This window comes from Pseudopipra pipra, chromosome 29 (genome assembly GCF_036250125.1).
Source record: "Pseudopipra pipra isolate bDixPip1 chromosome 29, bDixPip1.hap1, whole genome shotgun sequence".
NCBI classification, from domain to species: Eukaryota; Metazoa; Chordata; class Aves; order Passeriformes; family Pipridae; genus Pseudopipra; species Pseudopipra pipra.
In genome coordinates this window covers 127,195-154,506 of record NC_087577.1, presented here as the reverse complement: position 1 = coordinate 154,506, position 27,312 = coordinate 127,195, and the positions used below count along the sequence as shown (strand labels likewise).

General features: G+C 60.6%; 3 protein-coding genes across 3 annotated transcripts in view; 2 read left to right on the top strand and 1 right to left on the bottom strand.

Annotated features, from left to right (window-relative positions):
- The window catches only part of DENND4B (DENN domain containing 4B), a 68,128-nt gene that overhangs the window by 415 nt on the left and 40,401 nt on the right, over positions 1–27,312 (bottom strand). The window lies entirely within an intron of this gene.
- On the top strand, positions 421–21,554 carry INTS3 (integrator complex subunit 3). Its single transcript, XM_064638613.1, has 31 exons — positions 421–442; positions 1,005–1,174; positions 1,535–1,618; positions 2,187–2,270; positions 5,251–5,364; positions 5,638–5,722; positions 7,049–7,115; positions 7,780–7,924; positions 8,674–8,803; positions 9,577–9,674; positions 10,077–10,268; positions 10,411–10,498; positions 10,878–10,957; positions 11,746–11,837; positions 12,260–12,366; positions 12,653–12,772; positions 13,434–13,563; positions 14,180–14,234; positions 14,970–15,073; positions 15,336–15,380; positions 15,632–15,751; positions 16,045–16,198; positions 16,810–16,878; positions 18,108–18,183; positions 19,296–19,409; positions 19,483–19,531; positions 20,050–20,217; positions 20,494–20,594; positions 20,788–20,860; positions 20,940–21,099; positions 21,173–21,554. Exons 2-31 carry the CDS (start codon positions 1,094–1,096, stop codon positions 21,248–21,250), a joined length of 3,063 nt encoding a protein of 1,020 aa, XP_064494683.1. The 5' UTR covers positions 421–442; positions 1,005–1,093; the 3' UTR covers positions 21,251–21,554.
- SLC27A3 (solute carrier family 27 member 3) lies at positions 22,205–27,084 on the top strand. Its single transcript, XM_064638639.1, has 10 exons — positions 22,205–22,898; positions 23,321–23,530; positions 23,610–23,768; positions 24,046–24,170; positions 24,274–24,468; positions 24,906–24,996; positions 25,068–25,266; positions 25,780–25,877; positions 25,963–26,093; positions 26,344–27,084. Exons 1-10 carry the CDS (start codon positions 22,205–22,207, stop codon positions 26,518–26,520), a joined length of 2,079 nt encoding a protein of 692 aa, XP_064494709.1. The 3' UTR covers positions 26,521–27,084.

Sequence of the window (27,312 nt, the reverse complement as noted above, 5' to 3'; positions counted from 1 at the left end):
TCGAGAGGTCTCGGGGGGTCCCGGGGGGGTCCCTCGTGTCCGAGGGGTTCCCGGGGAGGTACCGGGGGGTTCCCGGATTGCTCGGGGGGTTCCCGGGAGGTTCCTGGAGGGTCGGGGGGTCCTGGAGTTCCAGGGGGTTCTCAGGGGGGTCCCGGGGGGGTGTCACTGATGTGCGGGGGGTTCCCGGTGGTTCCCGGTGGTTCCCGGTGGATCCCGGCTGTTCCCGCTGCTCTCCCCGCGCGCGGGAGGGCGGAGCCTCCTCCCGCCCAAACCCCTCCCCCTCCTCCCCATTGGCCGCCCCACACCGTGCGGTCCCTCCCTCCTCCGGTCCTGTCACTCACAGCAGTCCCCGCACTCCCATTGGTTGTCACTAGAAGGAGGGGCGGGACTTCCCTCCCGTGCCGCGCTTCCGCTTCCGGCCGGGCGCCGCCGTCCCTCTCCGGTAACTTCCGGGTGCCGCCGCCGCCCCCGGGCCCAGAGAGACCCCCCGGGACCCCGCCCGGGACCCCCTACTCCGGGACCGCCCCCACGGGGGGCCCCCAACCCCTCCAGACACCCCCGGGGCCGCTGCGACTCGGCCCCGCCCCCCCGGATCTCCCTCCTCGCCCACCCCCGGGGTCCCTCCGCGCCCCCGGCGGCCCCCAGAGCGCTCCTGGAGGGACCCCCCCAGCTCAGCCTCCCCCTGTAATTCAGCCCCTCAGAGTTCCCCAGAGCCCCCCAACTCAGCCCCCCCAGAGCTCAGACCCCCCGTAGCCCCCCCAGAGACCCCCCCCCAGAGCTCAGGACCCCCCATAAACCCCCAGAAATCAACCCCCAGAGCTCAGGACCCCCCAGTATCTCCCCCAGAGATCCCCAAAACTCATCCCCCCCCTCTCTCAGCCCTACATATCCACTCACAACCCCCCCCCCCCAGGACCGCCCCGGACCCCCCCACCCCATCCCAGCCGTGCGGGGGGGGCTCCCGAGGGAAAGGAATTCCCAAAAACCCCCCCCAATCCCGCCAGGCAGAGCTGGGAGGGGGCGACCCACCCCCACCCAGGGGGGGGTCTCCGGCCGAGCCCCCCAGAAAGGGGCTGCCCCCCCCTCCTCCCCCATGGATCTTCCCAAGGGAAAGGCAGGAGCCGGGAAGCTCCTGGTGTCGTCCCTGCTGGATTCCAAGGATGAGCTGGAGGAGGTGAGGGGAGTTTGGGGGGGGGGGGGTTGAGGGGGTCTTGGGCCCCTCCCTGCACCTGGAACACCTGGGAATGGGCTGGGAATGGGCTAGGAATGGGGGGCATCCAGCCTGGAATGCTGCCAGAGCTTCCCAGGATCTGGGAATCCTCCTGATCTGTGTTATTCAGGCTCCAAATTCCCTGAATTCCCACTGGGCTTTTCTTCCTGGGAAGGTTTGGAGTCTCCCTGGGACACCTGGGGTCTGTTCTGGGGTGGAACAGGCTCAGGGACGTTCCCAGGATCTGGGAATGCTCCTGCTCCATGTTCTCCTGGCCCTAATGCCCCCTGGCTGAGCTGTCCCTTGCCATTCCCTGTTTTCCAGAGGCTGGAGCGCTGTGTGGGAATCGTGACCTCCCTGACCAACGGGCTCTCGGAGAGGGAGGCCAACGACGCCCTCAATGCCCACGTGAGTGAGCCCGGGAATGCCGGGAATCTGGGAATGCTGGACAGGGAGAGAGATGGGAATCTGGGAATGCTGACTGTGGAGGGAGCTGGGAAATGGGAACAGGGAAATGGCAGCTGGGAACAGGTGTGGGAACTGGGAATAGGGAATAGCTGTGGGTTTGGGGAACTGGAAATAAGGAAGAGGTGTGGGATCTGGGAATGGGGAACAGGGAACTGGGAATAGGGAAGAGGTGTGGGAACTGGGAACAGGGAACTGGGAACAGGGAACTGGGAATAGGGAAGAGGTGTGGGAACAGGGAACTGGGAACAGGGAACTGGGAATAGGGAACTGGGAACAGGGAACTGGGAATAGGGAAGAGGTGTGGGAACTGGGAACAGGGAACTGGGAACAGGGAACTGGGAATAGGGAGGAGGTGTGGGAACCGGGAATAGTGTGGGAATAGGGAGGTGGGAACGAAACAGGGAACAGAGAATTGGGAACAGGAGCTGGGAACAGGGAATATTCCCTTCCCTTTCCCTGCCCTCCCCTCCATTCCCACCGGGAATCTCACCTGGAGCTGATCCCCCAGATCTGCAAAGGGGCCCCCCAGCACGAGGAGATTTGCCTGGGACTCTTCACCCTGGTCCTGACAGAGCCGGCCCAGGCACAGAAGGTGAGGAATCCCTGGAAAAGGCCGGGAATTCACCCTCCCCCAGGGGTTTTCCTGCCTGGAATTCCCTGCTGGAGGTACCGGAGGGGCCCTTTGGTGGAGCAGGGCCTGGAACATTCCAGGTCTGGCTGTGTCCGTGTGGGGCAGGGATGAGGATCCTGCCATGGAAAAGGGAGCTCAGGCTCCCTCTCATCCCAGGAATTCCTTGGATTTGCCATGGGAGGCAAATCCCAAATCTTCAAGGAACTCTCAGGCCTTTCCCAGTTTTTTCCTTGGGTTGGGAGACCCAGAATGGGGTTTTTCTCTTGGAAGCCACAGGGAGGTGCCTCCAGGAATCATCACCTGGAGAAAGAATGTGTCCAATTCCCAGGGAAAAACTGATTCCCAGAGCTCCACCTCCATTAAATCCACATCCTGGATGAGATTTGGGAATCAGACTCCTGGATTTGTCCCCATATCCAGGCCTCAGGAATCCCCTCATGGAAGCAAAACATGCTTTTCTTGGGAATCTTTAGGCTGGACTGATGGGAATCAGGTTTTCCCTTGGATAAAGAGCTTTGCTCCTGAGGCCTTCCCAAATCCAGGCCCCAGGAATCACCTCATGGAAGCAAAATGTGCTTTTCCTGCGAATCTTGAGGCCTGGCTGGTGGGAATCAGATTTTTCCTTGGATAAAGGGCTTTGCTCCAGCTCCCTTTTGGCCTGAGCATTCCCAAACCCTTCCCGTGGATTCCTGGGGCCTGATCCTGCTCCATCCCAGCCCAGGGAATTCTGGAGAGCCTGGATCCAGCCAGGGCTCGGAACAGCTCCCACCACATCCCTGTTTCCAAGGCAAGGGGGATTTTCCCTTGTTTTTCTGTGGGAGCCAGAGATGTTTTTCCAAAGGCTGAACTTCCACCTCATGGAATAAACTCTGGGATGCTGGAGCTCACTGGGAATGCTCTGGGAGGCTCCTGGGGCAGGTGCTCCCACACATGGAAACAAAGGTTGGGCAAATCCAGCTGGGAAAACTTCCTGGCTCGTTCCTTTCCATGGATTCCTCTGGAAAAGGGAGGGATCATTCCAGTGGCGCCGGGAAGCCGGGACAGGGGGTGTCTGCTGCTGCTCCAGGCACAGCTGCTCCCTTTTCCAAGGGAATAATTGGGAATAATTGAATCTGTCCCTGTGCCTGGAGCCAGGCAGGGATTCCTGCCAGGATTTGGGATGAGTTGTCCATCTGGAAATGGGGGAGGGGGGGGGGTTAACCCTTCCCTGGCACCAGGAGAGATCCCAAAATCCCCCTGAAAGGCTTTGCAGGATTCCTGGGATCTGCTTGGCTGGAAAAAACAGGGATGTTGTGCCCAGCTGAGGGGGCTCAGTGCCAGGGGAGGGTGGTCAGGGGGGCTCAGGGACCCCAAAAGCTGCTCAGGGACCCTCCCCAGGCCCCCAAAGCTGCCCCAGGGCCCCCCCCAAGCCCCCCCCCCGTGTCCAGGCCCAGCTGCCCCGGGGCTCCTCCTCCTGCTCCAGAATTACAGGATCGGAGGCCCCGGAGCCTCCCTGGGATGGTCCAGGACTCCCATCCCTCTCTCCCTCCCCCTCCAGGGCTGTTTTCTTTCCCTGTCCCCTCATTTAAAGCCTCATTAATCACTTGCTCCTGTTAATTAAAACCCCCCGAGCTGGGAGGAACCTCTGGATTGTGCCAGCCTGGCAAAAATCAAGGAATTCAGGCTCTCCCCCTCATTCCTGGGGGATTCTCCCTGTCCCATCCGTGCTGGGATGACATGGGACAGGGTCTCCTCTCTGCCAGGTGGGGTTTATTCCTGGTATTCCAGTGTTTCCCTGTGGATTTGAGGGTGTGAGAAAGGGGGAAGAGCTGCCAGACTTCCCTAGGGAATGGGATTGTTGATCCTGGGATTTAAGCCCTCAACCAGGACTAAATCCCTTGGAGTGTCTCTGTTCCAGCTCTTCTCCCAAGGATCCTGCCGGGATCAGTTGAGAATGAACCCAGGGCTGTGTCCTGGGACATCCCAGTGGATTTAAATCCATGGAAAAACTCCTTTCAATCACCTTAAAATCAACAAACAGCCCCAAAGATTCCCCACCTCTGGGATCCTGGTTTTTTTTGCTTGGAATTTTGTGTGTGTTTGTGTTTTGCTGGGGGAAGGGGGGAGGGAGGAGCTCCAGGGTCAAAGGGGTCTTTGGAGCCTCATTACCAGGAGCTGCAGGGAAGGAGCCTCTGGAATATCCTGACATTTCCTGGCACTAATGAACCACTTCATTAATTGCTCCCTAGTCACGTCCTGCTGTCCTGAGGGAGGGAGGGAGGGAGGGAAGAGCTGGGAATGCTGGGAGCACCCAGAGCACCTTCACCCCCTGCCCAGTGTTTGTGAGAGTGCAGAAATTCCTTCCTTTCCCTACAGAAATTCCCTGTTCCCATCCCAGACCCTCCCAGACTTGGGCAGGATTTCTGGGTCTCGATCCCAAACTGAGCTGGAATCTCCAAATCCGTCTGTGTGGAATTCCTGCGGGAGGAGCAGGTGGCTCCAATCCCTGACCCCAAGGATTTGGGATGTGCCCTGTGATCCCTGCCTTTTCTGGGTGCCAGGGAGGTTGGAGGGGGCTGGATGTGGGTTTATAGATCTTCCCCAAAGGAATGTGGGCTGTCCCTTTTTCTGGTGGTCCCTCTGGAGCCGTGGAAGGGATCAGGAACATCCTGGTTCATTCCTGGGGCTGAATCCAGTGAATCCAAGGTGTAGGGGAGGTTTATTCCCAGTTTTCCAATCCCTATGGATTTGAGGAGGGGGAGGAGCTGCCGGACTCTGTTCTCACTGTCAGGCGGATTCCCAGAGGATTTAAGGCTCTCCCTGCCTCCAATTCCATGGGATTTGTGGATTTGCTGTTCCCTGCTTAGGTGTGACAAAGGCAGGTGTTTTCCATGATGATTTTCCCTTTTTCCGTGACCTTTTCCATTCTGGTTTTCCCGTTTTCCGTGCCCTTTTCCCGCAGTGCTACCGGGACCTGGCCCTGGTGAGCCGGGATGGGATGAACATCGTCCTCAACAAGATCAACCACATCCTCATGGAAAAGTACCTGAAGCTCCAGGACACCTGTCGGACACAGGTGAGGGAAAACCCCTGGAATCACCTTCTCCACACCAACCAGGAATAGGGGGAGGTTGGGGCCACTGGGAATAGGGAACCGGAACAGGGAATGGATGGCAACAGGAAATAGGGAACAGGGAACTGGGAATAGGGAGCAGCTGTGGGAGCTGGTGGCACTGCTGTCACTCCGAGTGATGGAGGCACCTTTGGAATGGGAATGTGGTGGAGTGGGGGGAGAGGTGATGGATGGTCTGATCCCGAATCCCTGCCCCATGCATTCCCACGCTCCCAGCTGGTGTGGCTGCTCCGGGAGCTGGTGAAGAGCGGAGTGCTGGGAGCCGACGGAGTCTGCATGACCTTCATGAAGCAGATCGCAGGTGAGCCCTGCAGGGGGGTGGGATCGCACCTGGATACACTGGGATCACACTGGGATACACTGGGATCACACTGGGATACACTGGGATACACCGGGAATCCCACCTGGAGACACCGGGATGGAGCTGGAGCTGAGTGGGATCTTCCAGGGATCTGTCCTCAGGATGTGTTCCCAGCTCGGGTCCCACAGATCCCTGGGGTCCATCCCCAGCTCCCAGAAGCCTTCCCCAGCCTGTCCAGGAAGGAATTCCCTCCTGGGAGGACAGAGCCAGGGATCCCCCTCCACGATCCCGTTGTTCCCTCCCGAGGGATGGACCAGCTGGAGCCGGGAGGCTCCTGGCAAAGGCTGGAACAGCCAGGAAGTGTTGGCTTCCTGTTGCTGCCTTTCCCTGGGATCAGCTGGGCTGGCAGCTCCTGGAGAGCAGGGGAGCTGATGATCCCACGGGATGATCCCACGGGAAGCCCCCCCGGCCAAGCCGCACTCACGCCTTTCCGGAGCCACAGGAACGGCGCCTCTTCCGTGTTCCTGGGGCTGGGAATGACGTCCACGGGGCTGGAATTGTGTCTCACGGCAAACCTGGGGCTGTGTCTTTGCTGGGACACACTGGGAGGTGCTGGGACACACTGGGAGGTGCCGGGACACGCTGGGAAGTGCCGGGACACGCTGGGAAGTGCCGGGACACGCTGGGAAGTGCCGGGTCAGCTCCAGGGGGGAAAAGGATGGGAGGGGGGGACAGTCCAGAGTGCCTCAGCCCTGCTGCCACACGGAACAGCTGGAAAATCCCTGGAGAAGGGGGGCATTCCAAGTCCCCTGTGCTGCCCCTCCCCTGCAGGGCCCCTCCTGGCTCTAACCCAGTGACCTTCGTTATGATCCCATTGTTTGGGCCTCATGGAATTCCATGTTCTCTGTGCTCCAGCTCTGCTCCGAGGGGACACCTGGCCTTAATTCCAGAGTTTGGGCATTTTCCACAGGTGTTGTTTCCCCTTTGGAGCCTCAGCAGCTGCCAGTGGTTTCTATTCCCATCCCTTCCCGGCTTTCCCATTGCTTTCCAGAGGGATAATTCCTGACTCCATAGCTCCACAATTGTTTTCCAAAGGCTGTTGCAGCACAGACCCCTCGATCCCTGAGGGATCTTATCCCTGGGAATGTGCCGTGTCTGGGAATGGCCAAGCACCTGGGGCAGGCAGGAATGAGGGCTCCAGGCACGGAGCAAACTCCGAGATGAGCCTTACTGGGAACACCAGAAGCAGGGGGGGGCACAATCCCAGGATCCCAGAGTCCCACAGCTCCATCCAACCAGCTCTTCCCTGTCCTGTGGCTTTTCCAGGTGGGGATGTGACAGCAAAGAACATCTGGCTGGCAGAGAACGTTCTGGAAATCCTGACGGAGCAAAGGTACGGAGAACAGGGAGACCACCCCCCTCAGCTGCCTCACAGGGGGGTATCCTGCCCTTCCACATTCCCAAACAAGGAATTCCGAGCTCTTGCACGTTGTGTGGGGGAGAACATCCCCAAATCCTCCCGAAATCCCCCCAGATCCCAAAATCCCTCCTCAGCAGGGTTGGGAGCGGGGCTGAGGAGCACAAGTGGCTCGGGACCAGCATCCCGGGAATGTTTCCTTCCCAAATTTCCTGATCTGTGGGGGAGGAGTTCCTTTGAGAGCAGCAGGACACTGTTAATTGCCTGAAAAGTTTCCTGTCTTTGAGCAGCTCCGGGATGGGCCATCTGGGAAGTTCATCCTGAGCTCCACATTGTCCTCCGGGGGCAAATGGTGCTCAGCAGAATTCCTGGCTGCAGAATTCCAGAGGCAGGGTTTGGGGACAGCTTGGCTCCAAGCTGGAATAGCAGTGAATAATCCCTAAAATCCCTTCATTGCTCTGGGACCAACCGGGTTGTTCCAGCATTTCCCTGTGGGAATTGTCCGTGGTGGAATTGTGTCCCTTGGGGTCCTTCCCAACCCATCCCACAAATCCCCGCCTGTCCCCATTCCCGGTGATTGTCCCCCTCCAGGCCGTGATTCCCTGTGGGAATTGCCTGAGGTGGAGCTGTGTCCCTGCAGGGAGTGGGTGCTGAAGAGCAGCCTGCTGGTGGCCATGGCCGTGTACACGTACCTGCGGCTGCTCGTGGACCACCACGGCACCCCCCAGCTCCAGGGGCTGCGCCAGAAGGAGGTGGATTTCTGCATCTCCCTGCTCCGGGAACGGGTGAGTGCTGGGAACGGCCGGGAAGGGATTCCCAGCTCCAGGGGATCCGTCCTTGGAACGTCACAGGGGGTGTTGGGACCCAAGGGAAGGGCACGACACTGGTTGGACCGGGTTGGTCCCATCTCAGGGATCCCAACCTATAGATGATGGACATGTATCCCCATGGATCCCACCCTACTGATTGCACTCTATGATCCCATTCCATGGATCTCATGGATCCCACCTGATGGATCCAGCCTGTCCCAATCCCCTAGGTCAGTGGGAACAAGGAATTTGAGATCTCAGCGGGGGTCTCACCCCCCAGACAGGGCTGGGGGGGGTCCCAGCAGCAGCTCCAGGCCACATTTGGCTCCGGATCCCTCAGAATCCCCCAAATCTGGGGTTGCATCCCCAATCCCTGCTTTCCAGCTCCTCCCCCACCTCCCTCCTGTCAGGAGCTCTCGTGTCCAGCGCCAGCTCTGGAGCCTGGCCGGGATCCTGGGGAGAAACACAGCAGATTTATGGGCTGATTGTTTGCTTTGGGAGGAGAACATTCCAAAATAGCTCCTGCCCTTCCCTGCCCATGTCCCTGCTCCCATTCCGAGGGGGGGTGGGATGCCAGGGGCAGGATCGGGAATGCTGTGCCTGGAGTGAGTCACCGGAGCTGTGAGAAGAGTGAAGGGCTCTGCTGCTCCTCCCTCCCCCTCCTCCCATCCCCCTGCTCCAGCAGGTGACTGGGAGATGGAACTTCTCCCTGTTTTTTTCCCTAGTTCATGGATTGTTTCATGATCGGCCGGGACCTGGTGCGGCTGCTCCAGAACGTGGCGCGGATCCCAGAATTCGAGCAGCTCTGGAAGGACATCCTGCACAACCCGCAGGTGCTCAACACCCAGTTCACAGGTACCCAGCCTGGACCAGCTCCCTCAGCTCCACTGGCACCTTTTCCATGGATTTTTCAATGCTTAGAGTCCTCCGGGATTGAGCCATCCTGAAAAACCTGATGGGAATGTTGTTAAATTGTGTTGCGTGGATGTGACACTTCCGTGGTTTCTCATCCTCGAGGCCAGGTTGGAACAACCTTATCCAGTGGGAAGTGTCTCTGCCTGTGGAATGGATGATCCTTAAGGTCATTCCAACCCAAACCAGTCTGGAATTCCATGATAACTAGAGTTGCTTTGTTTAATTAACTGATTTATGAGCTGAGGTGGAGCTGGAGCCCAAACCAGGAAGGGTCTGAGCAGTGCCTGGAGAAGATCCATAAAAAGCAAGAATTCCAGAGGCTGCTCCATAAAAAGCAAGAATTCCAGAAGCTCCAGCAAGTGACGCTTAATTGGGATTTAATTTCTCCTGGGTTGGGTTAAAACTGACCTGAGGGGAGAGGGATGGATTTATCATTTTAATTTATATTAATAATATTTCTATCAATTATTCCCTTTTCCGGGGGCTTCACAGTGGGTTCTGGATGCAGCAATTCCAGGGAATGTGGAAATGGGACACTTTGAAGTGTTCCCACCCCTCTGGCACCACTTTAAGGTCACCTTAAACATCCAGGATGATGCTCAGGGAAAATTCCTAAAAACCTTCCTCCAGCCAGATGTTTTTGACCTGTTCCAAGCAAAATCTTGATCCCTTTTGCCTGTATCCATGGGACTGACCTCTCCATGTCTTCCCAGGGGTCCTGCAGCTCCTCCAATCCCGAACTTCCCGCAAATTCCTGGCGTGTCGCCTCACTCCTGACATGGAAACCAAGCTGCTCTTCATGACCTCACGGGTAATTCCTGCCAAATTCCCTCCCAGATTCCTCCTGACACAGGTGAACCAGGGTCTACATGGGTTATCCCACCGAAATTCCCTCCCAAATTCCCCCTGGCACAGCTGGACCAAAGTCCTACAAGCATAATTCCCACCTCAATTCCCTCCCAAATTCCAGCTCAGCTGAACCAGGGTCCTCCAAGGGTAATTCCACAAAAACTCCTTCCCAAATTTCCTCCCAGCTCAGCTGTACCAATGTCCTCTGAGGGTAATTCCACCAAAATTCCCTCCCAAATTCCCTCCGTCCCAGCCAAACCAGGGTCCCACCTGGGAAATTCCACCTAAATTCTGTCCCAGATTCCTCCCCGGTCCGGCCCAAGCCGGGTCCTCCATGGGAATCCCCCCAATCCCGCCGCTCCAGGTGCGCTTTGGGCAGCAGAAGCGGTACCAGGACTGGTTCCAGAGGCAGTACCTGTCCACCCCGGACAGCCAGTCCCTGCGCTGCGACCTCATCCGCTACATCTGCGGGGTGGTGCATCCCTCCAACGAGGTGCTCAGCTCCGACATCCTGCCGCGCTGGGCCATCATCGGCTGGCTGCTCACCACCTGCACCGTGAGTCCCGCGGGGGAATCCCTCGGGATGGGCTCCGCGGGGTTCCTGCCCTTGCGCCGTTCCCGGTGGTGGGCAGTGTTGTGGTGTGAGGGGTCTTGGCGTCGTGTTCCTGGGATAATCCGGGATGTTTTGGCTCCTGCAGTCCAACGTCGCTGCTTCCAATGCCAAGCTGGCCCTGTTCTACGACTGGCTCTTCTTCAACCCCGAGAAGGACAGCATCATGAACATCGGTGTGGGCAGGGGCCTCCTGGGGAGGGGCTCCAGGGGGGTTTTCCGTGGGTGGGGTCTTCCTCGGGATGGGCTCCATTTGGATTGGATTGCTTCCATGGTGGTCTTCCTCTGGATGAGCTCCACAGGGATCTTCCATGGATGGGCTCCATGGGGGTTTTACATGGATGGGCTCCATGGGGGTTGTGCTTGGGATGGGCTCCATTGGGATTGAATTGCCTCCACGGGGGTCTTCCTCTGGATGGGCTCCATGGGGCTCCTGCTCTGGATGGGCTCCTTTGGGGGATACCTTGGGATCCCTGTCCCGATCCCACAGCAGGCTCTGCCAGGGAAACAGGGAATTTGGGATCCCTGGGGGTCTCATCCCTGTCACCCTTCCAGAACCTGCCATCCTGGTGATGCACCACTCCATGAAGCCCCATCCCGCCATCACGGCCACGCTCCTGGATTTCATGTGCCGGGTGAGTTTCCCTCGCTCTCCCAGGAATTCCCAGGGATCAGGGCTGGGAAAGCAGCCCCTGGGCTCCACAGATCCCAACCAGAATGGCTGTTCCCACTTTTTTTCCCCTCGTTCCTCAGTGTCACCTCAAGTCACCTTCTGATCCCTTTGAACTTCCCCTCTTATCCCAAATTAAGGAGGGATTGGCTACCAAATTATCCACCTCTTCCAGCACCTGGTGGGTCCTCCTGGATAAATCCAGGGGCGTTCCCAAGGTCGGAGTGTTGTGTCCATGTGTCCTTCATTAGTGGGAAGCCACTGTGGGAAGGGAATGCTGCCAGTAAATCCTTCCAGGATGATGCAGGAAAAAGGCTTCTGAATTGTTCCCTTGAGTTCCTCGTGGAATTCTTGGCTCAGAATTCCCCCCTGGAGGGGATCAGAGTCTCTCTGCAGCCCGGGATGATCCAGAGCCACTGTGTCCCATCCCTGGGCAGGGAAGCAGTGGCAGGAGCCGCTGCTTCCAGGAATTTGGTCCCTGGGAGGGCTGGGGGTGTTTCTTGGAAGCAGGATCTCCGTGGCCCTGGAAGTTGTTCACTCCTGTCCTTCCCAGTCCAAACCAGCTGCTGGCTCCTGGCGGAGGAGCTGGGTGGGAGGTTCCCAGGGTGTGCCAGATCCAGAGAGGAATCCTCTCCCTCCCTCTGGAAGCAAAGTCCTGTGTGTGGCCAGAGTTTTTGGGGCCTCCTTCCCACATCCCCCAACTCTGACTCGGAGAATTCTCTGCTGCTGACACAGTTTTCCTCCCACTTCCAGATCATTCCCAATTTCTATCCCCCTCTGGATGTTCATGTCCGGCAGGGAGTGTTCAACTCCCTCACCCACATCGTGGAGAAGCGAGTCCTGGCGTAAGAGCGCCGAGTTTTCCCACATTTTATGGGATTTTCCCCCATTTTCCCTGAGTCAGGAGCCTCACGGAGCTCCGAGGGGGGTGGTGTTGTCCTGGATCCTGGGAGAAGCCACAGTTGTGTCTGGAAACAGCCACAGTTGTGTCTTTCTGGTGCTGAGGGTTGTCCTGGAGCTGTTCCTTGAAGGAAAGGGGTGGGAAGGAGGGAATTTCCAGCCTCAGACCAGTGGGAATGACCCCGGGATGAGCTGAGGTCATGGAGCTCTGGGTCCTCTTGTCCCATTCCCACGTGGTGGATTGAGGGAAGCTCCAGGTGGGATCTGGGACAAACCCTGGGAAGAGGCCCCCAACATTCCCAGTGGGATGTATCCTCTGCATCCCAGTTCCTGTTTATCCCAATCCCTTCCTACCCTCCCATCCCAGGCACTTGGCCCCCCTGTTTGACAACCCCAAGCTGGACAAGGAGCTCCGGGCCATGCTGAGGGAGAAATTCCCAGAATTCTGCAGTTCCCCCTCGCCCCCCATCGAAGGTAGGGAATGGGGAGTGGGATGGGGCTTTCCCTGGAATCCCTGAAGCAGCAGCAGGGTCAGATGGGACTCCGGGGAGAAGAATTTGGGATTTAGGGGGGTTGTGGTCACTGCACTGGAGAGGCACAACACCCTTCCCTCTTTTCCGTGGAGCTCCTGAGTATCCCCAGGATCCCTCCCCTCTTCCCAAAGCATTTTACTCCTGTTCCTGGAGCTGTTTCTCAGGATGGGTGGCCCAGGCAGAGCCCTGGAGCCTCCTGAGCCCTCTCCCTGCTCCGACCCCCGCAGTGAAAATCGAGGAGCCCGTTCCCATGGAGATGGACAATCACCTGGCAGAGAAGGATGACGGTTGCTATGACAACGCCGAGGCCGCTTTCAGTGATGATGAGGAGGATCTGAACAGCAAAGGTGAGGGGACTCAGCTTCCAGCCCGGAATTCTCAAGGGATTCCTCACCGGCACCGTGCCCTTGGTGGAGAGTTCCCACCTCCAAACACAATTCCCTCAAAACCCCTTGTCCGCGAGCTGATCCCCTTTGGAGATCCCTTCTCCTCCAGGAGAAGGTGTGGAGCTGCTGCTTCCCAATCCCTGGCAGCAGGTCCAGAGCGTTGGATCCAGATCCAAAGGGAAGGGCTATCGGGCTTTGTCTTTCCTGGCCATTCCCTGGAGCTTTAGAGATTCCAACTGGTCCCACACAAATCCCTCTGTTCCCCCTCTGGAGCTGTTCCTGCCTTCAGTGGTTGGATCCTCCTGGACTTCCTTGGGGTTTCACAGCAGTGGGAAGGGGCCACAGGCCTGGGATGGGGCAGAGGATGTGACACAGCAGCCCCAGAATCCCAGTCCCGATCCATGGAGCACATTGGGAATGCTGAAGGATGAGGTTTGGGAATGGAACTGAACAGGGATCACAATCCTGGACACCACCCGTGTTTGGCTCCCTTCCCATCCTCATCCCTGTGACCTGGACATGTCTCCAAGGGGAAGGATCCCAGGGTGGGACAGGGATTGTCTCCAGAGTTCTTTAAACCTTGGGAAAATCCCTGATTTCCCCATGGTGTCCCTTGGTTCAGGGAAGAAGAGGGAGTTCAGGTTCCATCCCATCAAGGAATCCATCGTGGAGGAGCCTGTGGATATCACCCCATTCCTGGACCAGCTGGATGAGTCCCTGAAGGACAAAGTGCTGCAGCTGCAGAAGGGCAGGTCGGGGCCTTTCCCATTCCCATTCCTGTGGATCTCTCCAGGGAAGTGGTTCCCAAGGCCTTCCAGCTCCAGAGCTCCTCCAGCCCCTTGAGCACGGAGAGGGAATTCCTGCAGGAAAAGGGGTTGGGAAGGTGCTGGTGAGGAGCCTGTCCTTGGAGCAGGACACAGCAGGAATTCCTGGGAGCTGCAGTGGGGCTCTGGGTCAGAGACAGGGAAGGAGAAGGCTCTAAGTTTCCCCCTCTGATGTGGGATTGAGGAAAAGGGGGTTTGGAGCATTGGGATGGAACAGGGAACCTGTGTCCAAGTGTTCTCCATGTTCCTGCTGGAATTCACTGCCTTCAGGGAGGTTAAACAGAGCTCCTGACCTTGGCTCAGCCAACTGATTCCATGGAATTTATGGCTCCAAGGGCACTTAACCTCCTGCTTTTAATCCTGGAATTTGCCCGTCTTGCTCCGGGCACTGCCAGATCCGTAGCAGATCCTCCTGGATATGCCTCCGAAAAACCTGGCGCTGACCCCCCACCCTGAGCCCCCCAGCCCAGCACGAATTCCCTCATGTCCCTGCTCCCCCAATCTTCCCAAATAATTTGGATTTCCTCTTGTTTTCGTGCTGCAGTGACACGGAAGCGCAGTGTGAGGTCATGCAGGAAATCGTGGATCAGGTCCTGGAGGTAACAGAGCTGGGATGGGCTGGGATGGAGCTCCCAGCTAGGATCTGGGATCTCCTCTGCCACTGGGGTTGGGACACAGGAGTGTGGGAACACCTGGATCTGTTTGGGATGCCCCTGGGCAGCTCCATCCATGGGAGGGTCTCCCGGGGCCAGATCAATCCATCTGGGCTTTGTGTCCCTGTTCCCGGTGCCTGAACATCCCCAGGAGCTGCTGGGAGAGAGCTGGGATAGCTGGAAGTGGTCTGGGATGGGTGGGAGTGATCTGGAATCACTGGCAGAGAATTGGGATCACTGGGAATCGTCTGGGATAGCTGGGAGAGATCTAGGATCCCTGTCAGTGATCTGAGAGATCTGGGAGTGGTCTAGGATCACTGTCGGAGATCTGGGATTGCTGGGAGTGATCTGGGATGTTTCCAAGCTTTTTTGGAGGGGGGAAGGCTCCATCCCCTGCCCCCATCTGGAGTCAAGAGGCCCTTTGGGATCTGGGAGCAGGATCATGGGAAGGGGATGTAAATCCTCATCTCCACATGTCCACAGTCCCATTGACACAGGGAGAGCTGGACTCCTGGAATCACTAGGATAAGTGGAGCACAGGGATTGGGAAGGGATCAGGGCTGGGTGTTAATTGGGAGCATCAATCAGGGGCTGGAAAATGGCTCCGGAGCCACCCGGGATCTGTTCCCAGAGCTGGGCAGGGGGATGTTCCCATGTCCCTCATCCCTGTCCCTCTTCCAGGAGGATTTCGACTCGGAGCAGCTCTCTGTCCTCGCCTCCTGCCTCCAGGAGCTGTTCAAGGCTCACTTCCGTGGGGAGGTTCTGCCGGAGGAAATCACAGAGGAGTAAGGATTGGGAATTCTTTTATGTGGCTCGTCCTTCCACACTGGATTTGGGCTTTTCCCAGGGAAATATCCCCATTTTGGGAAGGGAAGTTCCTCTGCTGAACTCACAAACCAGCCCCAAAAGGCTCTTCATCCAAGGTTTTCTTGGAGCAGGACCTGCAATCGGAGCTGTTGGGGGGAAACATGAACAAAATCCAGGAGTTTTCCTGGGAAAACATGGAATGTGGGTGCCCAGAGGGCTCAGTGTCCATTTATCCCGCAGGTCCCTGGAGGAGTCTGTGGGGAAGCCTCTCTACCTGATATTTAGGTATGTCTGATCCCAAATCCTTGGAATTTATGAGCTTAATCCCACCTGTTCCCAGTGCTGATCCCACAATCCCAAGAGTTTCTCACTGTCTGGTTGTGTTTTTAGTGGAAAACGCAGGAAAGCCAGAGTTGTTTGGGGGAATTCTGTGGGAATTTGGGGAAGTGGAGCTCCCACATGCAGGCCCTGGGAGCTGGTTTTTCCTGTGGGGAGGCTGCTCTGTGTTATCCCGGTGACATTCCCGTGTTCCCAAGGAACCTGTGCCAGATGCAGGAGGACAACAGCGGCTTCTCCCTGCTCCTGGACCTGCTCTCCGAGCTCTACCAGAAGCAGCCCAAGATTGGGTACCACCTGCTCTACTACCTGAGGGCCAGGTGAGCACACCAGGGCACCTCCCTCTCACCTGGGCCCCTCTCTCACCTGTGGCCCAACCCTCCCCTTCTCCCCTGTCCCCTGCTGTCCTCTGCTGTCCCCTCACGTGTCCCCTCTGTCCCCAGCAAAGCTGCCCGGGGAAGATGAGCCTGTACGAGTCCTTTGCTCAGGGATCTCCCCACCTGTCCCCTCCCCTGTCCCCTGCTGTCCCCTCACGTGTCCCCTCACGTGTCCCCTCACGTGTCCCCTCACGTGTCCCCTCACGTGTCCCCTCACGTGTCCCCTCTGTCCCCAGCAAAGCTGCCCTGGGGAAGATGAGCCTGTACGAGTCCTTCGCTCAGGCCACGCAGCTCGGGGAGCTCCACACCTGCCTCATGATGGACATGAAGGCCTGTCAGGAGGACGACGTGAGGCTGCTCTGCTTCCTCACCCCCTCCATCTACACCGAGGTGAGACCCCACCTGAGACCCCTCACTGAACCCCTCCATCTACACCAAGGTGTGACCCCCACCTGGGACCCCTCACCTGGGAGCGCATTCCAGGGGCACCAGGAACCCCTCACCTGGTGCAGGTGTGCCCTGAGCTCATTCCCATTCCTTAGGGTGGGAATTCTGTGGGAAGGGGCACAGGCACAGCCTGGAGAGGGGAGGAAAACCTGTGTCCGTGGTGCAGGAGCAGCAGCCAGATCCCTCCCCAGTCCTTGGGATCCCTCCCAGTGGGGTCAGACTGGTCCTTCCCCACGGACACAGTGACCCCGAGTGCCGGGACCAGCTGTCTGCACATCCCGATCCGTGTGGAGCCGCCAGAATTCCCGGCCTTTGGCTCCCACGGTGATGGATGGGCTGTTTCCGTCTGTGTCACCACGAGGCCCCGGAACAGGGAGAGGGAAAAACAGGGAATTCCAGGAGCTCTGGGATGGCTGACGGCTGCCACCCCTTGGACACTTCACACTCCCGGTGCAGGCTGGGCCCTCTGGAGTTTTTCCATTGAGATTGGAGCTTCTGGGAGGCTTTTCCCTGGTGCCTTTCCCTGAACCTGCCTGGATTTTGTGCTTTCCCAGTTCCCGGACGAGACCCTCCGGAGCGGGGAGCTGCTCAACATGATCGTGGCCGTCATCGACTCCTTCCAGGTGGGAAGCAGCTCCTTCCCGACATGGCAGCTCATTCCCAACTCCTTCCCCATCCCTCTGCCCCATTCCCGGGAGATTTAACCCCAAAACATTCCATATGCGAGCTCCTCTTCCTTAGTGCTCCGCTCCCCATCGCGGAGCTCCAGGTGTTCCTTGTGGTGTCCAAAGGCTGAATCCAAACCGCTGCTTCCAAGGGATCTCCTGGAGAGTGATTTCCTGGACAATCAGTGCTAATTATCCCTAATTAACCCCTTGGCGGGGGGGACACTGCAGAGCCACCGCGGGAGAGCGATTCCAACAGCACATCCCGCTGGCTCTTCCCATCCTGCTCCCGCTGGGAGGCAGCTGCAGAAGCTCCTGGCAGGAATTTTCCCTGCCCCGAGTTGCCATGAGAACCCAAAAATATCCCTGGGGGCACCGGGGGCGCCTCTGGAATGCCGGGGGCACTTCTGGAATGCCGAGCTCCGTCTGGAGCGGGATCTGCCGATAACCCCTCACCCCGCCCTATTTATACCCCGTTCCCGGCCACTCCTGCCTTTCCCGGCTGGAATGCTGTGCCAGCAAGTTTTCCAGGGGATGGGAGCCGGGGCAGGAAAGGTTTGAGCTGGGATGTTCCAACCTTCCCCGCCGGCTCAGCCCCCAAATCCAAAGGTTTGGTTGTTCCCGGAGCATTTCCTCTCCCCTCCCTGCTCCCATTCCTTCCTTCGGTTCTTCCTGGTATTCTCCGGGTGTTTCCCGGTTTCCAGGGTCTGCCAGGGTGGAGTCAGCCTGTCTGGGGGATCCAGGGGGCTGGATCCAGAGAGGGAGATCCAGAGGGTCCTCTGGGGTCCAGAGGGGCAGGGAGGAAGGTGGATGAGGAGCAGAGATCCAGAGGATGAAGAGCAGAGATCCAGGGAATGAGGAGCAGAAACCCAGAGGATGAGGAGCAGGGAGGAAGATGCATGAGGAGCAGGGATCCAGAGGATGAGAAGCAGCTCCTTCCCTACATGGCAGCTCATTCCCAACCTCTCTGCCCTATTCCCAGGAGATTTGACCCCAAAATGGAGCCGAAGTGGGCTCTGTGTGCAGGGAACAGCCCCCACCCATCTCTCCCAGAGATCCTAGGGATGCTCTCGGGAGCCATTGGCCCCTTTCCCGCCAGGATCTCTGGGCTTTCCCGCTGGATCCCACCTGGGAACGCTCTGCAGATCCCAGGTACCCCCTGACCCCCCTCTTGTGCCCCCTTGCAGCTGCAGGAGCTCGTGTGCCACGTGATGATGGGGAACCTCGTCATGTTCCGCAAGGATTCCGTGCTCAACATCCTCAGTGAGTGGCATTCCCGGGCTGGGAATGAGGGCAGAGCAATGCCCAGGAAGCCCCCAGTTTGTGGAGACCCCCCCAAATCCTTGGGAAGGGAGAAGGCTCCAGCCTTGGCCACGGTGTTGCCCTTTCCAGGGAGCGCCTTTCCCACAGGGAGATCCCTGTGGGGCTGCTCCAAGAGGCTCCTTGGGCTGCCCGGGGTATCCCGAGGGCTGGATTTGCTCCAGGGATTGAAGGATCATGGCCCCAAACCGGATCGTGGGATTTATCCCTGTGATCCGAGCCCATAATGGTTTTACTGGGTGATATTCCCAGGAGCTGCAGCATTCCATGGTGCCAGGCAGGGTGATCCCAGGCTCCTGGGAATTGAAAAATAAGCTAAGGAAGAGGAAAATCTCAGAATCTGCCCCAGTTCCACGGGGTCCTCACAGAGCCGGGATAGGGAGCTCGGCATTCCCGGAGCTCTGTGTTCCCAGAGCTCCATGTTCCCAGAACGAATCCCACTGTTCCTGATCCAGCTTTGGGGTCACAAAGCCGGAAGCAGTGGGATAAGCCCCTTAATTAATGAGCCTCATTAATCCCAGAGCCTCTTCCCAGGACAGGGCTCTGGCCCCATTCCCAGTGCTCCAGAGGAGGTTGGGGGGGAACCTGGGCAGGTTTGGAGGTCCCCAGAGCTCGGAAAGGGGCTGTGACAGGTCCTTCTTGTCCCCCTTGTCCCCCTTGTGCCTGTTGTCCCCATTGTCTTTATTGTCCTTGTTATCCCTGTTACTCCCCTTATCCTTGTTATTCCCCTTGTCCCTCTTGTCCTGTTATCTCTCGTCCCTGTTGTCCTTGTTGTCCCCGTTATCCCCATTCTCCCTGTTTTCTCCACTGTTGTCCCCATTATCCCTGTTGTCCCCATTGACCCCATTATTCCTCTTGTCCTCCTTGTCCATGTTGTCCCCACTGTCCTTGTTATCCCTGTTACCCTGTTATCCCTGTTGTCCCTGTTCTCCCTACTGCCCGTTATCCCTCTTGTCCCATTGTCCCACCCATTGTCCCTCTTGTCCTTGTTATCTCCATTCTCCCCATTGTCCCTCTTGTCCCTATTGTCCCTTTTGTCCCCCTCCCCACCCCAGTCCAGAGCCTGGACTGGGAGACCTTCGAGCAGTACTGCACGTGGCAGCTGTTCCTGGCCCACAACATCCCGCTGGAAACCATCATCCCAATCCTGCAGCACCTCAAGTACAAGGGTGAGTGTCCCCAGCCCGGGGGGGCCACGCTGAGTGGGACCCCCGGGCTGAGCCGGACCCTCCTCCTTCCCAGAGCATCCCGAGGCCTTGTCCTGCCTCCTGCTGCAGCTCCGCAGGGAGAAGTGAGTGCTGGGGGGCCTGGGGGGCACCAAGGGGGTCCAGGGACCACTGGGACTGTGTCCCCATGGGAGCTGGGATGCACTGGGATAACGAGAGCCCCTGGCAGTACCTGGAATTCTGGATGGAGGGGACACCAAGGGGGCTCTGGGGCGGATCCAGGGTGGGTCCTGGGAGACACTGAGGGAGCTCTGGGGTCACTGAGGGGTCTCTGGGGGAACCACCAGGACTGTCCCCATTGCTCCACGGAAGCTGGGATTCACTGGGATACTGGGAGCCCCTGGCTGTGCCTGGAGTCCTGGATGGGGGGGCCACCGAGGGGGTTTTGTGGGGGCACCAAGGGGGGGTCTGGGGAGGCACTGAAGGGGTCCAGGGACCACCAGGACTGTCCTCATTACCCCACAGGAGTGGGTTTCACTGGGAGCCCCTGGAATCTTGGGGGGGAAGCACCAAGCTGAGTGCTGGGGGTCTTCAAGGTGGATCTGGGGGCATCACCCCCCCTCCCCATTCCCGGTTTTCCCAGGCCCAGCGAGGAGATGGTGAAGATGGTGCTGAGCCGGCCATGCCACCCCGACGACCAGTTCACCACCAGCATCCTGCGGCACTGGGGGCTGCGCCACGACGACCTGCTGGGCGAGCACATCAAGGCCCTGCTCATCAAGAACAACAGCCTGCCCAGGAAGAGGCAGAGGTTGGATGGGGAGAGCCATTCCCAGGGGATTCCCAAACTTGGGAATGTGGGGGGGGGTGGTTCCCACCTGCCCCAGAAGGTGGCTGTGCCCCCTTCCCACAGAATTCACCCCTAAGGAATGGGGTTGGATTTCCTCCCCTTCCCAGGCTGTGCTCCCTTCCCACAGAATTCCCAATTCCCATCCCTGTTTTTGGGGGATCCTGCCCTGTTTTGGGGAGTCTCACCCTGGATTTGAGGGGTCCCATCCCAAATTCCTGTGTTCCTGTGTCCCCCCAGCCTGCGCAGCTCCAGCAGCAAACTGGCCCAGCTGACCCTGGAGCAGATCCTGGAGCACCTGGATAACCTTCGGCTCAACCTCACCAACACCAAACACAACTGTGGGTGCCCCCAGGGACACTGGGATACTGGGAATATCTGGACTCTGGGAGGCGGGGGGGATCTTCTGCCTGCAGGGACCATCCCAGTCACCCCATGGGACACTGGGAGTCCCCGCCCTGTATCCAGAGCCCTGGCTGGGTGGGATTCCCGTGTCCCGGCGCTCCCTGACCCCCATTCCCGGTGCTCCCCCAGTTTTCAGTCAGACCCCGATCCTGCAGGCGCTGCAGCACGTCCAGGCCAGCTGTGACGAGGCCCACAAGATGAAGTGAGTCCTCCCCTCCCCTCCCCTCCCCTCCCTGCCTGCCCCCCCAAAGCCCCCCTGACACCCCTTCTCCCTGCTCCAGGTTCTCCGACCTGTTCTCCCTGGCCGAGGAATATGAGGATTCCTCCAGCAAACCCCCCAAGAGCCGCCGCAAAGCCACGGCGCTGGCGAGTCCCCGCAGCCGCAAGAACGCGGCGCAGCCCCCCAACAACGAGGAGGAGTCGGGCTCCAGCAGCGCCTCGGTGAGATCCCCCCCCCCAGCCCCCCAGGGCAGGATTTGGGGCCCCCAAATGACCCCCAACCCCCCCCATGCAGGAGGAAGAGGACACCAAACCCAAACCTGCCAAGAGGAAAAGGAAAGGCTCGTCTGCTGTGGGCTCCGACAGTGACTGAGGGCTGGGACCCCCTGGTGAGGGCTGGAACCGCCCCCACCTCGGTGGGACCCCCCCACCCCCCGGTGAGGGCAGGGACCCCCCCTCGATGGGATCTCCAAACCGGTGCCAGCACATCCCATGGGAACAGGGCCAGGGCCCCCCTGGCTCCCCCCACCCTCCCTCTTCAGAAAGTGGGGAGGGGTCTCAGTGTGTGTGTGTCCCCCAGCGTGGACGGGGATCCCTCCCCGAGGGGACACGGGAAAGGGGGGGGGACACCCCCCCCCAAGTTTTCGTATAGAAATGTAAATAAAGGGCGGAACTGAGTCGCTGCTCCAGGATGATTTGGGGAGGGGGACGAGGGTCCTGCCCGTGGGGAGGGGGGACATCGACGCCCCCCGCCCCCCCCCAGCCCCCTGCCCATCCCCCCGGGGACCTGCTGGGGGGGAGACAAGGGGGGACCCCCTTGGAAGGGGGTTGGGTTTGGGGGGTCCTGCCCACACCGAGTGAGGAGGGGCGACACCCCCGGCCCCTCCCGGGGCTCCATCAGCGCTTTTAAGAGTTTTTTTTAAAAAAAAGCAATAAAAACCTGCCATGTTTTTGTACCAAACGGCCCTACTTTGTGCCGCGGCGCCGGGGGGGGGTCGGGGCGGGGTCCGGGGCCGTGTCCCGGCCGGGGCACGTGGATCCCCCGGGAACGCGGAGCTGCCAAACCCCCCCGGGCCGGGAATCTGGGACAGGGAGGGAGCACAAGGGGAGGCCGCGGAGGGGGAACACGGGGAGGGGACACGGGGGGGGACATGGGGGGAAGACAGGGCTGGGGAGGGGTCCCTGGGGGGGACAGGGCTGGAGTTGGCCATGGAGAGCCCTTGGAGGGGGGGAGAAGGGGGGACAGGCTGGGGGGGGGGCATGGAAGGGACAGGGGGGGCCGTGGGGACACAACGAGGTGCGCGAAACACCCGAGGGGGCACCGGGGATGGGCAGAGGGGATTTGGGGGATGTCGGGGGGTTGTCCCGGGGGCGCGTGACCACGGTGGGCGTAATAGAGGAGGGCGTGGCCAAAGTGGGCACGGCCAAAGTGGGCGTGTCCGCCCCGCCCCGTCCAGGCGGACGGGGGGCGATGGCGGCGGCACTGGGAGCGCTGGGGGCGCTGGGGGGGCTGCTGGGGGGCCTGGGCCGGGGGGCGCTGGGGGCACTGGGGGCACTGGGGGCGCTGGGGGCACTGGGGGCGGTGCTGGCGCTGCAGCGGCGGCTGCGGCCGCACCTCTGGGCCGACCTGGCGTTCGCGGTGCGGGCGGCGCGGTGCCGGCGGCGGGCGGGGGGCGGCCCGGGGGGCGGCCCGGGGGGCTCGGTGGCCGCGCGGTTCCTGCGCTTGGCCCGGGCGGCCCCGGCGCGGCCGTTCCTGCGGGGCCGTGGGGGCTCTCAGCCGCTCGGGGGGGCGGCCCGCGCCGTGGCGCGGGTGGCGAACGCGCTGCGGGCGCTGCGGGCCCCGCCGGGCCCCGGGGACACGGTGGGGCTGCTGGTGGGCAACGAGCCCCGCTTCGTGTGGGGCTGGTTCGGGCTCGCGGCGCTCGGGGCCCGCCCGGCCTTCCTGGGCACGGCGCTGAGACCCGCCGGGCTCCGGCACTGCCTGAGGGGCTGCGGGGCCAGAGCGGTGCTTGTGAGCGACGGTGAGAGCGGCAGCACGGGGGAGAATACCCAGGGGGATACCCGGCGGGATACCCGGGGGGGACGGGAGGGGAGCGGGGAATGCGGGGAGAAAAGGGGCTGGGGGGACCAGGGGGGCACCGGGAGTGGATATCGGGGAGGGGACACCGCGGATACGGGAGGGGAGCAGGGATGGGGATACCGGGGGGCGATACCGGGGATGACACCGGGGGATACGGGAGGGGAGCGGGGATTGCGGGAGAAAAGGGACCGGGGGGACAGGGAGACCAGGAAGCTTGTGGGGACCGGGGATGGGGATTATTGGGATGGAACTGGGGATGGGACTGAGGCACCGGGGGTGGGATCATCGATCGGGACCAGGGTGGGCCGATCAGTCCGGAGGGGCAGCAAGGTGGTCCCCATACGGCCCCGTCCCGCCCCCCAGAGCTGTTCGGGTCGGTGGAGCCGCTCCTGCCCACCCTGCGCGAGGACGGGGTGGCCGTGTGGGTGCTGGGCCGGGGGCCGTACCCGCCGGGGGTCGTGGCCCTGCAGGAGCTGCTGGACACGGCCTCGGACCAGCTGGAGCCCGAGGACGTTTGGGAGCCCCGGGACATGAACGAGACTTGCCTGTACATCTTCACCTCGGGCACCACCGGTAGGGCCAGGCTGGGGGGAACGGGGGGGAGGCTGGGGGAATGGGGGGGGGGGGTCTCAACGCTCTATCCCCATCCCAGGGCTCCCCAAAGCCGCCCGCGTGTCCCACCTCAAGTCAATCATGTGCCTGGGCTTCTACGAGCTGGTGGGAGCCTCCAGCGGGGACGTTGTGTACCTGGCACTGCCCCTCTACCACATGGCCGGGGCCCTCCTGGGCGTCGTCGGCTGCCTTGGCATCGGTGAGTGGGGCCGGGACCCCGGGGGGGGGGGTTCTGGGGGGGGTTTGAGGGGGGTGTGCCTGCTGTGTCTTACTTTAAGAGTGTTGTGTCTTTGCCTTGCCACAATCTTTGGCCCTTGGAATTCTGGACAAGAAACATTAAACAGTTCAGGAATCCAACACCAAAGCACTTGGCTAAAGTGCCACTGAAAGTGCTAAAAGAGTTCTACTAAAATCTCTAACCCAGATTTGAAAGCATCAGGCTGATCCCTCTGATCCCCCCTCCCGGGTTTCCCCAGGAGCCACGTGTGTGCTGAGGGAGAAGTTCTCAGCCAGCCAGTTTTGGGATGACTGTCGTGCCGAGGGCGTCACCGTGTTCCAGTACATCGGGGAGCTGTGCCGGTACCTCGTCAACCAGCCCCAGGTCCGAGGGGGATCTGGGATAAGGGGGGGTGCTGGGAGGGCTCCCCCGGAGCCAGGGGGTCCCCCCAGAGCCGGGGCGTCCCCCAGAGATGCGGGTCCCGCAGCGCCCCGGTGAGCGGCAGCACGGGCTCCGGTTGGCCGTGGGCTCTGGGCTCAGACCCGATGTGTGGAGGAGTTTCCAGCAGCGCTTTGGGCCCATCCGGATCGTGGAGACCTACGGGATGAGCGAGGGAAACGTCACCCTCTTCAACTACACCGGGACCCCCGGGGCCGTGGGCAGGGGCAGTTTCATCTACAAGGTGAGGGGGGTGGGCTGGGCTGGCAGGGAGTCACCGTGTCCATCCTGGGTGTCCCATGTCCGGCCTGGGGGTCCCTGTGTCTATCTCTGGGGGTCTCATGTCCATCCTGGGGGTCTCTGTGTCCATCCCTGGGGGTCCCCATGTCCATCCTGGGGGTCCCTGTGTCCATCTGTGGGGGTCTCACGTCCATCCTGGGGGGCCCTATGTGTGTGTCCCTGGGTGTTCCCACATGTGTCCTGGGGGGGTCCCATGTGTGTCCTGCTGTCCCTGAGTACCCCATATCTGTCCTGGGGGGGTCTCCACATCTGTCCTGGGGGCGGGGGGCTTCAGGTCAATCCCGGGGGACCCCACGTCCATCCTGCCTGTGTCCATGCCCCCTACACCCCCTCATACCCCTCCCCGGGGGTCTGACGCCCCGCCCCCGCCCCTCTCCCCAGCTTTTCTCGCCCTTTGAGATCGTTCGGTTCGACGTGGCCACGGGAGCCCCGGAGCGGGACCGGGCCGGGCGCTGCATCCGCGCAGGGCCGGGTGAGAGGAGGGGCCGGGGGGGCTGGGAGGAGTCCTGAGGGTCCCTCCCATCACCCGCCCCCTCCCCGCAGGCGAGACGGGGCTGCTGATCGCGCCGGTGACCCCCCGGACCCCGTTCCTGGGCTATGCGGGCCCCCCCGAGCTGTCAGAGCAGAAGCTGCTCCGGGGGGTCTTCGCCGAAGGCGACGCGTTTTTCAACACCGGGGACCTGGTGGAGCAGGACCGGGACCAGTTCGTGCGGTTCCGGGACCGCATCGGAGACACCTTCAGGTGCCACCGCCCCCCCAGGGAGGGGGGACACCCCCTGGCACCCCCCGGCACCCCCCCCCCCAGGGGGACAGCGCAGGACCCCCAGACCCACAGCTGTGTGTGGGCAGGGGGGCTCGGCCCTGTTAAATGTGATGGGGGGCTCAGCCCCATTAGATGTGATGGGGGGCTCAGTGCCATTAAATGTTGGGGGGGGCTCAGCCCCACATTCTGGGCATACTCAGCCCAATTAAATGTTGGGGGGGTGTCTCATCCCTATTAAACTTTATGGGGGGGCTCAGCCCCACATTTTGGGGGGTCACAGCCCCACATTTTGAGGGGGGGTCTCAACCCCATTAAATATTATGGAGGGGTTCAGCCCCATTAAAAATTACAGGGGAGCTCAGCCCCACATTTTGGGGGATCTCAACCCCATTAAACCTTTCGGGGGAGGGTCTTGGCCCCACATTTTGGGAGGGTCTCAGCCCCATTAAAGGTTTTGGGGGGGTCTCATCCCCCCCGTCCTATCGTTCCCAGGTGGAAGGGGGAGAACGTGGCCACCACAGAGGTGGCCGAGGCCCTGCTGGCCCACGAGTCCCTGCAGGAAGCCACCGTTTATGGGGTCACCGTCCCAGGTACCACAGCCCCCGACCCCACACGGGCCCCTTGCCCTCCCACCACAGGCCCTCGGAGCCCCCCACGGTGCCTCTTTGTCCCCAGGGCACGAGGGCCGTGCCGGGATGGCAGCGCTGGTGCTGCAGCCTGGACATTCCATGGATGGGCCAGGGCTGTTCCGGCATCTGGAGCAGCTGCTCCCGCCCTACGCGCGGCCCCGCTTCCTCAGGGTGCAGGTATTGGGGTCTGGGGTTTGGGGTTAGAGGTTTGGGGTCCAGGGTTTGGGGTTAGAGGTTTGGGGTCCTGATTCCTCCAGCTGCAGGTAATGGGGATCCAGTGTTTGGGATTTGGGGTCCCGGGATTTGGTGTCTGGGGTACAGGGTTTGGGGGGTCAGGTCCTTCCTGGGGGTTCCTGTGTCCATCATGGGAGTCCCCACGCGTGTCCTGAGGGTCCCGGGGGTCCCCGACACTGCCGGTGCCCCCCAGGAGCGGCTGGAGATGACGGAGACGTTCAAGCAGCAGAAGGTCCGTCTGGCTCAGGAAGGGGCCGATCCTGGGATCGTTCCCGACCCGCTCTTCCTGCTGGACGAGGCCTCCCAGTCCTACATCCCGCTGGATCCCAAGCTCTGGGAGCGGCTCCGGGCTGGGCACCTCCGCATTTAACCCCCCACGGGAGACCCCAAAGCTCCTGGGGGGCCCCAGAGCTGGGCCCGGGGCTGTCCTGGGGGCTCCGTGTCTGTCCTGGGGGTCCCCAAATCTGTCCTGCCACCACCCATCTGTGGGGTGAACCCCACACCCATCCTGGGGGGTCCCCTCATCTGTCCTAGGGGATCCCCATGTTTGTCCCGGGGGTCCCCACATCCAACCTGGGGGTCCCCAAGTCCATCCTGCCACCCCTGTGATCCCCACACCCATCCCAGGGGTCTCCACATCTGTCTTGGGGTCTCCCATGTCCGTCCTGTGGATCCTCAAATCTCATGTCTGTCCTGAGGGGGAGTCCCCACGTGTGTCTTGGGGGTCCCTGTGTCCATCCCGGGGGTCCCCACATCCTCCCCCCATTCCCAAGTGCCTCCTGGTCTCCATGTCCCCCCTGTTCCCAACCCGGGGGGGGGGGTGTCCCTGTTCCCCCCCCAGTGCCTCCCCCCACCCGGGGGCTCTTTATACACAAAAATCCTCATTTTTGGGTTTTTTTTTTTTTTTGGCGAATAAAACTCTTTTGTAGCAAAATCTGTTTGTTGGCACCCCCGGATTTGGGGGGGGAGAGGGTGTGTCATCCCTGGGTGGGGGGAGGGTCACCCCCAAACTGGGGAGGGGGAGACAAAGACCCAGTTCCATGTCCTGGGGGTGGGGGGGAGAAGGATTTGGGAGAGGAAAATGGGGGAGGGGTGTCCCACCCAGATTTGGGGGTTCCCACATGGATTTGGGGGTGTTTCCCCCCCCCCCCAAGTGGAAATT

Bases quoted from the DNA above. Each gene is read 5' to 3' on its own strand.
- SLC27A3 (XM_064638639.1), top strand. From the start codon at position 22,205: ATGGGCAGAGGGGATTTGGGGGATGTCGGGGGGTTGTCCCGGGGGCGC. The intron at 24,997-25,067 runs GTGAGAGGAGGG...CCCTCCCCGCAG, and splicing joins CTGCATCCGCGCAGGGCCGG to GCGAGACGGGGCTGCTGATC. The intron at 26,094-26,343 runs GTATTGGGGTCT...GGTGCCCCCCAG, and splicing joins CCCGCTTCCTCAGGGTGCAG to GAGCGGCTGGAGATGACGGA.
- INTS3 (XM_064638613.1), top strand. From the start codon at position 1,094: ATGGATCTTCCCAAGGGAAAGGCAGGAGCCGGGAAGCTCCTGGTGTCG. The intron at 7,116-7,779 runs GTACGGAGAACA...GTGTCCCTGCAG, and splicing joins GAAATCCTGACGGAGCAAAG to GGAGTGGGTGCTGAAGAGCA. The intron at 18,184-19,295 runs GTGAGTGGCATT...TCCCCACCCCAG, and splicing joins TTCCGTGCTCAACATCCTCA to TCCAGAGCCTGGACTGGGAG.